The sequence below is a fragment of the Sinocyclocheilus anshuiensis genome, unplaced genomic scaffold (genome assembly GCF_001515605.1).
Source record: "Sinocyclocheilus anshuiensis isolate Anshui unplaced genomic scaffold, SAMN03320099.WGS_v1.1 scaffold351, whole genome shotgun sequence".
Classification (NCBI taxonomy): Eukaryota; Metazoa; Chordata; class Actinopteri; order Cypriniformes; family Cyprinidae; genus Sinocyclocheilus; species Sinocyclocheilus anshuiensis.
The window spans coordinates 339,546-355,735 of record NW_015552551.1 but is presented as its reverse complement, the minus strand read 5'-3'; the positions used below and the strand labels follow the sequence as shown (position 1 = coordinate 355,735).

General features: G+C 37.1%; 1 protein-coding gene across 5 annotated transcripts in view; it reads left to right on the top strand.

Annotated features, from left to right (window-relative positions):
• The window catches only part of LOC107664416 (calcium/calmodulin-dependent protein kinase kinase 1-like), an 86,222-nt gene that overhangs the window by 58,622 nt on the left and 11,410 nt on the right, over positions 1 to 16,190 (top strand). For all 5 annotated transcript variants that reach the window (XM_016454982.1, XM_016454978.1, XM_016454980.1 and 2 more), the window contains 9 exons: positions 1,416 to 1,467; positions 1,641 to 1,774; positions 3,613 to 3,649; positions 4,994 to 5,015; positions 8,309 to 8,397; positions 10,553 to 10,752; positions 12,181 to 12,234; positions 12,422 to 12,495; positions 15,129 to 15,216. In XM_016454982.1, coding sequence (XP_016310468.1) covers positions 1,416 to 1,467; positions 1,641 to 1,774; positions 3,613 to 3,649; positions 4,994 to 5,015; positions 8,309 to 8,397; positions 10,553 to 10,752; positions 12,181 to 12,234; positions 12,422 to 12,495; positions 15,129 to 15,216 — 750 coding nt within the window. The remainder of the gene's footprint in view (positions 1 to 1,415; positions 1,468 to 1,640; positions 1,775 to 3,612; positions 3,650 to 4,993; positions 5,016 to 8,308; positions 8,398 to 10,552; positions 10,753 to 12,180; positions 12,235 to 12,421; positions 12,496 to 15,128; positions 15,217 to 16,190) is intronic.

Sequence of the window (16,190 nt, the reverse complement as noted above, 5' to 3'; positions counted from 1 at the left end):
AAATATATATATATATATATATATATATATATATATATATATAATTATTTAATATTGCAAAATAGAGGCATTTTCACTTATTGACCCCACTGTATTTTTCATAGTTTAAAGTAAATATAGATCCATCACCTCCCACAGCAAACTGTATTTATGCATTGCTTACTTGTTGATTCATCCCATCATTTCCCAGTCGTTTACATTCTGATGCTTCAGATCTTTCGGTCCGTGCTGCATTCTAAATAGCAATTTTCTTTCATCGTGCTCACCTCTAACATGTTCATAAACCATTCATGGTTTCCTCTTCACTCTATGATGAAATGAGTTATTTAAACTCGTCAGCACAACAGACGTAACCTCACCCAACTGTCCTTGAGAGGGAGGAGAAAAGCACTCTTTCTTTTTGCTAACTTATGGATTCACATCTAAAGTTGCGTACTTTAATTTTTAAGATGAACGGCCATTTTTATTGTAGCTGTATGTTTCGAACATTTATTATTCTGAGATATTGGATTTTATAGCATGAAAAATGAAGGACAAAGACCACAGGGTTTCAACAAGTGCTTCAGCTAAACTTTGGATCCTTTCCATGACAATATGTGAAACTGTCATGAAGAACTCAAAGATGAATTTTGAAATTGTCCATAACTCACTCATTATGAAACCTCATGTTTTCCACAGGTGTTAGAAACTAGCAGCCTGTTGTATTGCCATTTTCTGACTGTAATGAGCAGAGTGGCAGAGATTGAGAGAGCACTTACCACGTTTACATAAGTCTCCAAATTTTCTATTTGCGCACCGTGTACATCTCTGTGCCTTTCATCCGAGGAGAAAAGACACAGGTGCACAATTCTTCAATAATGGACATCTTCCATTGTAAAAAGAAACAGATGACTCGATATGTGTTTCCCATGATGTATAGATTTTAAAAGCCCAGTTCTGTGTGCCAAAAGCAATTGATTTGATTAAGATTTGAATTGCTTACAAAGACATCTGATCCAAGCATCAGCGGTTGAACGTGAACAACCTATTTGTTTCTTTTCTTTAGAAAAGCCCAAGTTGATTTACAAACCACAAGCACTTTGGTCTGCTTGCTTCTTATAGTGTCTCTCACTGTTTGTGACCAAATTTCCGCATTCACTTTAGCAATCACCTACACAGGAGCACTGCTGTGAGAGGAATCTCGAGTGTCCCATCAAGGCCAGAAGCGAACGAGAGGGCCGCAGTTGATTGAACCCTGTGAAAGCTTTGTTTGATTAGTATGCAAATGGAAAAAAGTCAGTTGATTATGTCACCCACTAGACTCGATGGAAATATGTGTTTGAGATCACCTCTGTGTAGAATACTGTAGTTCAGAGCTTAGTGTTGGCAAGATTGTCTGATTGACTCTTTTCATCTGTATCTTACTTGTTTTGTAGGCAATGAAAGTGGTGTCTAAGAAGAAGCTGATGAAACAGTACGGTTTTCCCCGTATGTATGGCATTTAAATTAAGATCTCGTTTGAAACCAGATGTATGCAGATGTTATGCACAGCAGATGTTGTCCTGTGAGGCAGATGTTGAGGCAGTCCTCTAAACCAGCTGAAGAATTCCATATTTAAATGAAGCAGCATTCTTAGTTGCTTTTTTTCTTTCACTTTGCAGGCCGCCCTCCTCCCCGAGGTCCTAAAGCAGCCCAGGGGGAGCAGCCCAAAGTGCTTGGTCCTCTGGAGAGGGTTTACCAGGAGATAGCTATCCTGAAAAAACTGGACCACCTCAACATAGTTAAACTGGTTGAGGTAAGGATTGTGGCCATATTCATTCATTCATTCATATAATCCACTGTTAATGAACTTCTGCTAATTAATAGTGAAAATAATAATAAACAAACTTCTGTTCTTTTCTTCTAAATGTTCTTTTCTTCCACACTGGGTCTTAGGAAAAGCCAGGTGTGATAAAAAATGAAATAGTAAATAATAAAATAACAAAAACACAGAGAGATGAAATTGGGAAGGAATTGAACTCAACTGCACTAACAGCTCAATAACCAAGCTATATTTTGGACTAGTCATGTGTCATTATGTAATTTGTGCCAAAGAGGGGACAAAATAATAGCAACATTGAAAATCAGCTAGGAGTAAATCTGTTGAACAGAGACACGCTTAATGCTCCTGAGAATGGGATGTGGAGAGGAGTGCGATCGATCTCAGGATGAAGAAAAGGAAGGTAGAATGGAGGGATGCTAAAGGAGAAAAGCGCCTTTCCTTCTCTCCCCTTGTGGTTCCGTCTGAGTGCTCTTCAATCACAGCAGCACCCATGCACATCAGCAAAATTAGAAAAGAGGGGTGAGAGAGTGCTTGTGAGATAGAAATTGAATCCGAGCATGAAAAATGTTTAAAGGAAACTTAGAAAGTGAGGCAGAGGAACCACCTACACTCCAATCACCTACTGCCAGCCCAAGTATAGTCTTAATGCAGGAGTGTGTGGCCATTAGGAGCAACACAGAAATGGTGCTCTGCTGGCAGTGAAGGATGAAGCACCTGATGCTTATCAAATCTCATCCGCAGTGTAAAACTAAATGTAGCAGCGCTGTGCCAGTAGCTTGACTGTTTATTTATTTATTTTAAATTAAGTGTTACTTTTCCATCTAGCTTGTCCAGAAACAAGCAACTTTTTCCAACAAGCAGTGGTGTAGAGTGATATACGCTTCAGCATTTAAATTTTTTTTTTTTTTCCAATCACATTATATTTGCACACACAGCCCTATAGCTGAGCAAGCTAAGGAAATACATGGTCTTTGAAAATGTTGTCTCTCATATGTATTGTTGGACAGTCTGAGGTTTTTCTCTGCCTAATACTGTAGTTGTTAAAGCATTTCCCTACAAAGCTCCTCTGTAATGTTTGCTGCTGTAGATGCCCTTATTTTTTGATGTTGAAATCCCATATGGCGTGTAGTAATGAGTAGACTCAGGCCATGTCCACACGTACACAGGTATTTTTATAAACAGATTTTCCTTCTTCCGTTTTAAAAAAAATCTCCATCCACATGAAAACGCAAACGCATGCTATGAAGCACTGTCAAGAGCCTGCCAAACCAACAGGTGGCGATATAATCTCAACCGTAAAGCCATGTTGACCAATCAGAAGCCTGAAAAAGTCTCCAGTAGGCGGAGATGACAGCGCAGGCGCCGACCTCACAAGCCAAAAACTCCGGTTTCGCTGTCTACACGATAACACTGCAACCGGAGTTTTTGAAAATCTTCACCCTGGCAGGCGTTTTCAAAAATGTTTGGTTTCAGTGACCTGGTGTGGCCTAACCGCGTAGAAAAAGCTGCGGTTTTAAAAATAACCGCGTTCGTGTTAAATTTAATTTAATTCACAAAATTCTACAATAGCTTTCAGTTATTAATAACAGTTGTGTTATATATACTGTAACACATTTGAGCATTTTTAATAATTCCACAGATTTTCCCAATAAAATCAGTGAAGAAAATAAATGTAAAAAAAGATAAACTCAAGTCAGATTTGCTCTGGACCTACTAATGGGTGTTAGAGATTTTCCTAGACGTAGAAACCTGGACAGAATATCATACAGTGCCTGAAGCAGGTGGTGTTTTTAATAAAGTTTGTATTTCAGGTGCTGGATGATCCAGCGGAGGACAACCTTCACATGGGTATGTTCTTTTTTTTAAGTATAATTTTAGTGGTAAAATGCCACCTATGTGTCAAAGATTCAGCAAATGATGGTGTTTTCACAGTAGCTAACGCTAGATCAGTTGTCATTGTGTCAAAGCTGTGCATGCTCAGTCTGAAACATACATTAGACCCATTGTGTTGTACAACTAATTACACTACAGTTTACAAAGGTTTAGGGTCAATATGATTTTTTTAAAGAAAAAAAATGAATTCAAGAGCACATTAAAACTGGTCAAAAGTGACAGTACAAACCTTTGTTACAAAAGATTTCTATTTCAAATAAATACTGTTCTTTTTTTATTAATCAAAGAATCCTGAGAAAATTTTTTTATCACCGTTGTATCACAACTGTTTTCAACATTGATAATAATAAGAAATGTTTTTTGAGCACCACTTCAGCATATTAGAATGATTTCTGAAGGATCATGTGACACTGAAGACTAGAGTAATGGCTGCTGAAAATTCAACATTGCGGTCATAGGAATAATTTAAAAATATATTAAAATACAAAACATCTATTTTAAGTTGTAGTAATAGTTCACAATATTGCAGTTTTTACAGTATAATAGTATAAGAGACTTAAATATAAAAAAAAAATCTTACTGACCCCAAACTTTTTGCTATTGTATTAGTATTTTAATCATTAACATTAAACCTATATTTACACATCATCCATGCTTAACTATTTTTTTTCTAAAGATGTGTTCATTGGTTGCAGTATTCAGCTGTTTACTCCCATCGCTAGTAGTCTCATCATATCACTGCTCTTCTGCATAAAATGAAACTTCACTTTTGTCAGATCAGTGTCACTCATATCGTCTCAGATCACCAACTCTCATTCAAAAAGAATGACCTCTGTGCACTTTGTCGCTGCAAAAATATGTCAGTATGAAGTTTACCATTACAAAACTTTACTTTTTAATGAAAAGCAGACAGTGGCGTGTTTCAAACAGATCAAACTGTGCAGCCTGTGTGAAGTGAAGGGCTGAAGGGAGAATCTGTAGAATAAGTGTGTCATACGTATGACAAATGTAGTTGGCTGCTCTGACTTACACTGTAGCAATGAATATAAGGTGTTTGTGCTGATGGACTGCTACACAATCCTAAATGACTTCACACCACTGTGCAATGGTGTGAATAAAAGCACACATCATACTTATGTGTGAAAAAGAGTGGGGTCATTTAAGAATATGACATACTATATGAGGACTGTGAACATCACATTTCATTTTATAAAGTGCACTGAATAATGGATTTATCAATAATGTCTTTTCACTCTCATTTTGCTTTAATGACTCTCTTTCTCTCTGATCTTTCCGCAGTGTTTGAGCTGATGCAGAAGGGGTGAGTATTCTGTGTGTCCACTTAGACCTCTTTTGTGCATAATTGATGCTTTCGCCACACTTTCTTCCATCCTCTATCGTTCCAATAATCACCTTTTCCCTTCTTCATCGACTGTCTTGTCCCATATATCTGTCATCACTTAGATCTCACTCAGTTTCCCCTGTTTTCCTCCCTTGTTCCAAAGGGATTAATTAAATAGTTATGTTCTCACTTTCTCACTCAGTCTCTTGTTCACTTCTTTTTCTAAATCAGTTCTTTTGCTTTGTTTTTGTTTTTTTTTGTTACTGAATAGACATTTTTCTTACTGCATATAAAATAATTGCATTGTTAATCTTTTCAGTATTCCTTCTGGTACTTGTAGTTTTATTTATTCTGTTGCTTTTTCTGTGTTTCTAAATCCATAAAAAGCTAATTTAAAGGGCAGCAGTCTTCCAGTTTATTATAAGACTTTTTTTTTTTTTCAAATGTGACATTATGCTTTGGTGGAATATGAGTATTTGCCAAGTGGCCTGGCTTTGTTTTGGAGAGAAATGTTGTTTGTGGGCTTCTGCCTTGAAAAGAGCAGATTAGAACTTTCTTTGCATAATTACAGAATGGTCTATTTTCTCTAGACCTGGTTGAATATGTTTGGCCTTTCGGCTCAGTCGTGATTCACTGCCTGTGGGTAATGAATGAAATGGCCTTCGAGGACCCTGTTTTGTGCTAAGTGGTTTTTGTGATTGGTTTTTATGTAAATCTCACAGTCACAGTTCATTTGAAGGATTCTATCCACTGTGTGTGCAGTCCTGTAGTTTCCCAGCATCCTTTGTTCTCTTGCTGATGTCTCACAATCACAGGGCTCACTTGCCCAGTGCTGCATTCTCACATATGTCTTGCAAACATTTGTAATTCTGCTGAATTAAATAGATCACTAAAGGCTGGAATACACACTACACAACCCAGATTTTTACGCTGATTTACAGTCTGGGGAAGTTGACACTAGTTGCCAAAAGTCAGAGCCAGACTGCAGATATGAGTTAACCAGTTTCATTAAAAAATATAGCTACAAGCAGCGATACGGGGAACATGGTAAACATCCGGTTCAGAATTGTAGGTAAGAATTAACAGAAGTTCAAATGAAAATGAATACAGCATAAATAAAAACATTTATTTCTATTCCTGGAGGAATACAGATTAGTACACTGCTGATCTGGATAATAAACTAATCAAAATGACACAACAGTACACACAATTTCATAAAGTTGCACCACACGAGAATCTCCAGGTCAAGTGTCTGTCACCCATCTAGTTGCGCCACTGGGAAGATGGGTGTTCACACAGATGCTGAAGTTCAGAAGTTAAGCTGAGTATCAATTCAAAATAATACATTTGTACATAAATACACAATGTCGTATTTAATCGTTTCAGATTAGATCATTCTTGGAAAGGTACAATGCCTGCAACAGAATCAACTTCTGCATCATTTCTTGCCACAGTACCTCTTGCAGTCTGGGCATGTGTCACACTTAGTTGCGAACCCACAACATGAAGCATTCGGGATCCGTGATGTAACACATTGAGCCAGTCACTCATGCACATTCAGCAGGCTGCTGAGGAGAGGTTTCAGTGCGAGAATGAGCTCCCAAAAAAGTTCCATAGGACGTTAACTAGATTAGCATGCAAAGCTAACGTAGCTTATGGTTAACTTGATAGCTAAAGAGCCACATTAAAAAGAATGGCAACCTGTTAGCATGTTAACCAATTAGCATGCTAAGCTAACTTGCATTAGTCAACAAACACATGCACGGTCTAATTCGGAGAGGTATTTCTCGGGAACTGTAGCGAATATCAAAAATCTGTTCGGTCCTTTCTTTGTGGCTCAGTACAAAGATCATCTGATCCGATTTTGGACAAAATTGGACACAATTTGTAGGAGGACCAGTGAAAAAACTGTTTTTCATTTACTTCATTATGGCGGACAGGCACATTAATGGAAAATGAGAAATGAGATATCGTCAGAATCATCATAATCCACGGAATGAAAGGATACAAAAATAACAAAATTTGGACAATGTTTTCAAAAGTTATAACCGTTTTTGCAAATATCTTTATATGGTATGGTAGGTGGCGCTGTGTTCAAACTTCTCTGGTACCTGCGGGACATGCTGTCAATGATTCCTACTAATTTTATATATGTCAATTAGTTCAAAAGATATTGCAATTTATGACAAATTTCAAAATGACGGACATGCGGTTTGTCTGATCGACATCCACAGATTCGACATTACCCAAGGAATCCATAGACACAAAGATCATAATTTTCTGACTAACAGTTCAAATGTTATTAGCAAAAATAGCTTTTTTTGTATCTCATGAGCCATAGGTGTTGCCATGGTTATGATGAAACGTACCAAGTTTCGTTTCGATTTATCAAAATTTGGCAGAGATACACCCTCTGAACCAATTTTGGGTCAACATTAAGTTTACAGCTTCATAACTCTTTTTTCACCAGTAGGACATAAAATTCTGTTCAGTCATTTCTATGCGGCTCAGTCTAAAGATCATCTCTGCCAATTTTAAGTTATAACAATAAAAAGTCAATTTTTTAATTGGTGGTGGTGCTATAGAGTTGGTCCTAGGGACCCCAAAGTTGGTCAGATCACTATTTCTTGATCATCACTACAAGTGTGCCAAATGTAATCATTTTCCTATATTCCCTTTATAGGTCTGCTATTGACTCCCATTGGGTAAAAATAAAGTAACAGATACAATAGGGGCCACAGCCCCTTTGGGGCTTGGCCCCTAATTACGTTATGTATGATGGCCACAGACACAGATTTTTTAGCTTTAGAATATGATTCCATTTAATCGGAGGAAATCAAACATGTTTGATATTTTGAGCCGATTTTAGAACACATACTGTTTTCATTTGTCATGCATCTCTTAGCAACAAGGACACATGTCTCTGTGTGAGTTTGTTGAGTTTGGAATGACTTGGTAGTGTGTGATCCTCAGTTGTTTATTGTATCAAAAGTCTCTCCGCTTATCATTTCATTCAGTATTTCTCTTCATTAATCATTGCTGTCTATTACTGTCTTTTATTAGTACACTCTAAAAAATGCTGGGTTGTTTCAACCCAACTGTGGGTCAAATATGGACTAGCCCAGCTGTTGGATTAAATTTTTACATTAAATTTTTAACCCAACAGTTGGGTTAGTCCATATTTGACCCAAAGTTGAGTTGAAACAACCCTGCATTTTTTAGAGTGTACTTTATCAGTTAACTTACAATAAAGTGTCTCCATTGCTCACCAGCCCTGTGATGGAGGTCCCCAGCGACAATCCGTTCAGTGAGGACGAGGCCCGCCACTACTTCAGAGACATTGTTTTGGGCATCGAGTACTGTGAGTCATTTCCTTTATTTTAAAAAACATTTTCAAATTGCTGGGTTGACCTCACTGAGTTCCATTTTTAGTTTTTAAGGAGACCACTTTGACATGGACTTTGTAACAGAGTGTCTGAAGTTAAATAAATCCCAGTAGAGAAGAGCGAAGCAAACTCCTACAGATGAGCGCCTGACATTAATCATTACTTATGTAAAAATAAAGACCCAAGCGTGTTCTGTCTCAAGGAACAGCTCTGTGTTTGTTGTTCTAACGCATCATGGCATCCTTTTCGGCTAATGAAGTGAGCGAATGTGGCAGTGCGCTCATGTATTTGTGCGTGGGGGAGGTCATCGTATCCTGATGAAAACAAGTCTGTGCTATTTCTAAAGGGCGTTCTGATCTTCTCTCATCTGTCAAAAGAAGAAATTTGATTTTATGTTGCAACATTTCAATAATTACATACTGACGGTTAAAGGAATATTCTGGGTGCAGTAAAAGTTAAGCTCAATCGACAGCATTTGTTGCATAATGTCACCACAAAAATTAAAGCGGTAGTTCACCCAAGAATTAAAATTCTGTCATCTTTTATACACCCTCTTGTCTTTCCAGATCGGTATGACTTTCCTTCTTCGGTGGAACACAAAAGGAGATATTCTTAAGATTGTTTGTAACCAAACATTTTCGGGACCCATTGCCTTCCATTGTGTATAAAAAACACTCAAAATGTCTTCTTTTATGTTCTACGGAAGAACGAATATCATAGGTTTGGAAGGACATGGGGGTGAGTGAATGCCTGAATGTTTATGTTTAGATGAACTATCCCTTTAATTGTTACTTGTTTCTTAAAAAAAACTAAATCTGGGTTACAGTGAGGCATTTACAAAGAAATCCTTGAAAAAAAAAATCTAATTACTTCCATTGTTAGTGTCATCATGACATCGATTTTTGCTTTTTTGAAAGAAAACAAGGGACAAGTCTAAATAACTTTTTTATAATGATCAACATATATGTTGACTGAGCTTAAATTGTATTAAGCCTTTAAACAAGATAGTAGTTTAAACAAAGAGTTGATTGCCAAGTGTCTGTTCTGTTCATCACACGGAAACTCAGCTTTCATCAATTCATTTGAATCTTATTAACCAGGCGACACTCGCTGTGGCAACCGTCTGGATGGCAACAGGCCATTTGCATGATTCGCCACAAATCAGTCTGTGTTAACAATGAACTTCTTTGTGTGTGTGTGTGTGTGTGTGTGTGTGTGTGTGTGTGTGTGTGTGTGTCGGTAATTCGTGGACTGGAATCAGAGTATGTGTCCATATTCCATTAATTTCATTAGCACTATGCTAGTTACCTCAGGGAGCCATGTCAATAGAATTAATTAATAGTAATCTAAGAAATGTGTGTGTGTGTGTGTCATACTCCTTCACTTTGCAGGCCTTGAGAGACTCCTTAGATGAACTGTGGCATACTCCATGTGTCACATTCACCTTGCTTGCTGACTTTGATGAAATAATTATATGCAATAACCTGCTAATACTTTGAACACGTCTTTGTTCCTTTATGAATTTTCTTTTTTCATTACCATGCGTGTCATCTGAAGATGTCTGAGACGTGGCTCTTGTCACATATAACCAGTAATGGCAGATGACTGAAAGATGATAAGTGATGGGCAGGTTATCTTTGATTGACCACTTGAGACAGGAAAGCATCTATTAACCAATCAAGTTCATCTTCTGTGTGCACGGCCCAGAGTGACCTTCTTGAACCTGTCTGCGGTTCCGTAGTTAAGCTGAGAGCTCCTGCTGTCAGACACACTTGACTTTGTACCTCCTCTTCACTGGCTGTGCTCAACTTAGTAACTTTATTAAACTTTAATATCATTAAACATCCAAAACACAGTTCATTTTTTCTGATTTCCTGCTAGGCCAGGTGATCACAATTAATCATAGATGAAACATACAATACAGTATTCTGGTGTTGCAATGAGAAGATTGATCCTCACATGAACCTTCGTTTAAATATAACATTTGTTTTGTAAATTCTGAGATTTAAAGCTAATTGTCAGCAAACTGCACTTTTGAAATGGCTCATTGTTCTATAATTCTTTTTGATGATATACCCAAAACATAAATTTTCATTTTATAACACTTATATTCTCTCTCTCTTTGCTCAGTGCACTATCAGAAGATCGTTCACAGAGATATCAAACCATCAAATTTATTACTTGGAGATGACGGTCATGTCAAGATCGCAGATTTTGGGGTCAGTAACCAGTTTGAGGGTAACGATGCCTTGCTCTCCAGCACTGCTGGTACTCCTGCCTTCATGGCCCCAGAGACGCTGTCAGACAACCGCAAAAGCTTTAGTGGAAAGGTAATGTGTGTCTGGGGTGATTTTTTCTGATATGTGTTGTGATAGGCCAATCATTCAGACTGATTAGGCTTAAAGGTGCAGTATGTAATATTGACAGCTAGCGGTTGAAATTGGTACTGCAGTCCAAATTCAAAATATTGTCTTTCCGCCCCCTCCTCCTCAGACGTGATGCTCCAGCAAGTTGTCAGATTCATGACACGTGACAGGAATGAGTGCAACTGACAATGGAAGGTGACAAACCTTACACTGTAAACTGATGAGTTTATTTATCTGCGTTTTAATGTGCCTGTGGTCATAGAGCTTTTTTGATGAATGCCAAGGCTTTTAGGTCAGTTAGAGATCTGCATCCTCAGACCCAGTTCATTTGCTCACTTCCATGGCGGCAGTATGCTGTGTTTTCTGCAAACTGGCAACCCAGGCTGTCGAAATATTATTGGTTAAACTGTCATTGGGCAGAATCACACAGACCAAAACAAAAACAGGCATTCCGACACAGAATGCACAAGTAGAATAACTGGCTTTAGCTTTGTTTTTCGGAAAAACAAGTATGTGAACTTAGCATGTTTTCTGAATATCTGCAAAAGTATTATTGTGTTTTTATGCTTTAGTACAGTCAAAACATTACGTACAGCACCTTTAAAATTGGCTTAAATAAGCATTTTGTTTATGAATGGGACTTTGCTGTTTCTCTCATGGACTCATGTGTCATAGAGCTACAAGACGGTTCAAAAGTTTGGGGTCGAGAATAACCAAGGCTGGATTTATTTGATCAACATACAGTAAAAACAGTAATATTGTTATTATATTATATTAAAATAACTGTTTTCTATTTTAAATATTTTAAAATGTCATTTATTCCTGTGATGGCAAAGTTTAATTTTCAGCAGACATTACTCCAGTCTTCAGTGTCACGTGGTTCTTCAGAAATCATTCTGATATGCTAATTTGGTGCTAATGAAACATTTCTTATTTTTTATAAATGTTTAAAAAAAAAACAATGTTTTGATGAATAGAAAGTTCAAAATAAGAGCATTTGTTTAAAAGAGATTTTTTTTGTAACTTAATAAATGTCCTTGCTGTCACTTTTGATCAATTTAATGTGTCTATACTGAATAAAAGTCTTTAAAAAAATTACTGAACCCTCACTTTCGAAAGGTAGTGTACGGTGCTGAAGATTTTGTTAGCCAGTTTCATTTGCCATTGCAGTCAGATGACAAAGAGCAACCAATTTGTTCTTAAAAATATTCTGTTTAGCATTACAAAGAAGAAAGGCATAGAAGTTTGGTGCATCATGAGAGTAAATAAATGATAACTTCATAATAAATGAAATTTGATTGAACTGTCCCTTTAAGGAATTCCATTCATTTCAATAGCTCCAAGCTGTAGAACTCTCCTGCATCACTAAAACAGAAGTTGTGTTTTCTTCAGGCTCTGGATGTGTGGGCTATGGGAGTGACCCTCTACTGTTTAGTGTATGGAAAGGTGAGTCAGCTCATGTGCTGATATGATCAGAGTGATAGCAGTAATTCTTCATTGTGAAATTATCTATCAGAATGATCAATGGATGGGACAGTGTGCTACTGCAGTGACATTTGTGTGATTGATGATTTTGATCACTCATCCATCTCCCTCCTCTCCCTCTCCTCTGTTTTTCTTCCTTGTCCTCCAGTGCCCATTTATTGATGAGTACATACTGGCACTTCACAGTAAGATCAAGAGTAAGCCGGTGGAGTTCCCCGAGACGTAAGTCGGCCCTCGCTGTTTACGACGCATCTGCTGTCTCACAGGAGCAGATACAGAGAGAGGAAATGTCAGAGATGTTTGAGTGTATGGCGATGTGAGCTGAATGCTGTATTGATGTGTGTTGGTTTAGTATGATATTCGTGTATGCTTGTGCAAGTCTGTTTGAATGATATGTTGATGAAGTCTGTTGTCTGTGTGTGGAAGGCCAGAGGCCATCCGGATACATGTGATCTGGTGTATGTGTTTGGACAAGTCATCAGCTAATGAAAGAGCGTCTCTCTCTAACACAGTGGCCGAGCTAACTGTTCACAGTGTCATCATTTTGAATCAAATTCTGAATGTCTACATGACCAGGGGTTCCCAATATTTTGTGAGCTATGATCAGATGTTTCTATTTTGAAGTGCCCTGACATGTTCTAACCTTTCATATAAGTGCGATGATTAATAGATGTAAAAAAAATTACATTTTTGTTATTTGACATTTTATTTTAAAATACATTTTTAATGTTCATTAGTCTTTTATTTATTTATTTATTTTTTCATCTTTATCACAATCTTTGAAACCTCCTGAGGTGGATGGATGTGATGCCTGGTTGGAAATCCTGCTATACATAATGAGACTCAATTATATGCAAGACAATTATGTCCAAAATAATGCAAGACAATTCTTATATATGATATAATATTTATATAATGTTGCACTTATACCTTTCATAAGCTTGGGGTTGGGAAATTGTTTTTGTGTTTTTTGTCTCTTATGCTCACCAAGGCTGCATTTATTTGATCAAAAATACAGAAAAATAATACTGTGTAAAAGTAAACACTAAGATGCTATTACAATGTAAAATAATTGTTTTCTATTTAACTGTATTTCAAAAGTAATTTATTCCTGTGATAGCAAAACACTTTTTTTCAGCATCATTACTCCAGTCTTTTACAAGATCCTTCGGAATTCATTCTAATATGCTGATTTGGAGCAGGAAACATTTCTTATTATTATAAATGCTAAAAACAATTGTGTTGCTTACAGATATTTTAGGAATAGAATGTTCAAAAGAACATCAAGTTAATACATCCCTGCTGAATATTAATTTCTTTACAAAATAATAAATATAAATAGGGGGGGGGTGGGGGGGGTTAAACCAAGTGCTGTATTAAAACTCTACTGTAACTGTATATAATATACAGTACTGTATATGTACTGTATTTGCTATAACTGCCTCTTCTCCTCGCTTTTTTAGTTTCTTTTTTAAGCATAAACCTCACAAAATTTTGTCAAGTCTATGCTTAAAACAAGAAAATAAATTAGATAGATATATTCAACAGAGTCAGCCAATTCTAGTGATATTATATGAATCCATCTTGTATTAAGGATGTTTAGATAGTTGTACCAGGAAGAAAAATACTCTGCTCTTCTGTACTGCTTCTGTAGTCTACTGTACAATACCATTTTATTCTCTACATTAAGTTATAACAGCATTAAAGATAGTTATTAATCCTTTAGCCTCACCCTACCTATTAAAGGTGGTAGAGTGTTTTTTCTCTTACATACAGGTATTGTGTTTTTTATGTTCTTCTGTAAGTTAACTATCTCTGTCCAACCTCCTCTTCTTCTGTGTTTAGTTCAGCTGAGCTCTTCAGCTCTCTTGATTGTTACAGAGGCCGTTTGACAGTCAGTGTATGTTTGAAACAGTGTTTCTCTGTCTGTAGTGTCTCATCTCTTGTAAAAGCATGCTGAGTATGATTACATGGACAACAATAATCCGATTTTAACACGATTAAGATAATACTCTGATTAAGAATCTACCATGTAAACAGAGATTTTTGATTACCTTAATCCGGCTAAAGTCATATTCGAAGTAAACAGAAATCGAATTAAGACATGTGGAGTATTCCTATTTTAGTCGCATTGCTGAAGTGCAGTATAGACATGTAAATACCTTAATCACATTATTACCATCGTGTAGGACTTTTCGCCGCATTTTGCGACAGGATACACACACGGCAGTGCTCATCACGAACAAACTATATGTTTATACATGAAATTCTGGAGGGGATGTCGGATGGCGTCACGTGGGACGTAATGACGTGTGCCATTAATCGAACTATGTACTACCCACCTTTTTCTTGTCGTAAAAATGGGTGCGGCCATTTGTAAATTCTATGGGTCTGGCTTCCGGTCTCATCTGCATCCAGCTATTTTTTAGCTGTACAAAACAGTTCGTTTTGCTGCTTGATATTGAAAATTGGTGTGTCTTATCATATTATTTTAATGTATTATCTTATTTATGAACACACTGGTTTGTAGTGCAAACAGTTTTACTGTTTACTGCACGTTGTTATTCTCCTCGTTATTTACCTATAGCGGTTAATGAACCGGAAGTCTCACCCATAGGCTTACTTCCGCGTTGAAGAAAAAGGTGGATAACATGTAAAACGGGAACATGAAAGGAATATTCTAAAAGCAACTCATGTAAACACCATAATCATAATATTGGCTTATTTAGAATAAGGTAAATAATTAGATTACTGATGTCCATGTTAACGTAAATAATGTTTAGCCGTACAGTCAGATGTTTTGTTTTTGTTTTACTGCTTCAGCTATTTGCTCTTGTGTTTCTGTGATATCTCAGTCCAGCTATCAGTGAGGGTCTGAAGAACCTGGTCTCACAAATGCTGGACAAAAACCCAGACACCAGGATCACCATTCCTGAGATCAAAGTAAGTCTACATAAAATGGAAAGGAGTAATACCTTTAACCATCTTTACAGCTCTGTATTGCAAGATATTAAGTTTCAAAGATTCACTGAGGACTTTATCTATTTAAACTGAAAGGAATGACCACATTTGACCTTTTTGATTGGGATAGGATTATTTATTAATGTGTTTTTCCTTAAAAAATCACCTGAATTTTCCTTCATGCATACCAGCAAGAGAGTACAACATCACTTAATATTGAAATTACAGTCATTATCTCAAAAAGAATTGTCCAAAGAGCATTCCCAAGAGTGTCCCATTATTCTGCACTCTTAAAACAACAGTTTCTATCAAAGACCATTCCTGAGCCACGTCCAGGGATAGTGTTAAAATATGACACAGTATGTCTGATAGCTTCTGCACCATCTAGCAGACTTGGTGTTTGGACAGGAACACATCAGATAATCCCCATGGACAGAGATTTTGGTTCAGTTCTGGAAACTTCCATCTGCTGTCTCAGTGTGACAGTGAGTGTGAATAATTAGCGCACACACACACACACACACACTCGGCCGTCAGAGACTCCTGCCTGCATGTCATTACCCAGAAAATGTTCCATTAAAGCAGCGATCCCCAGACCACACGTTAATCAGGGCTGCACGGCCTACATTCACTCAACAGCTCTGCTCTCATATCCTTCAGACTAACTGTGTTTGTAGGACAAATATTTTATTTCTTTAATGATTTACTTATTTGATGGGTGGATAGAAGAATGGATATATGGAACAATCTATGGACATTTGAATGGATGGATAGATGAGAGGATTGTTGGATGAAGGATAGAAGGTTGGATGGACCAATGAATGGATTAATGGAAGGATAGATGATGGATGGATGGGTGGAAGAAAAGATGTGTGGACAGACCAATGGATAGATGAATGGAAGGATAGATGATGGCTGGAGGGATGAAACAATAGATGGATGAATGGATGTATGGA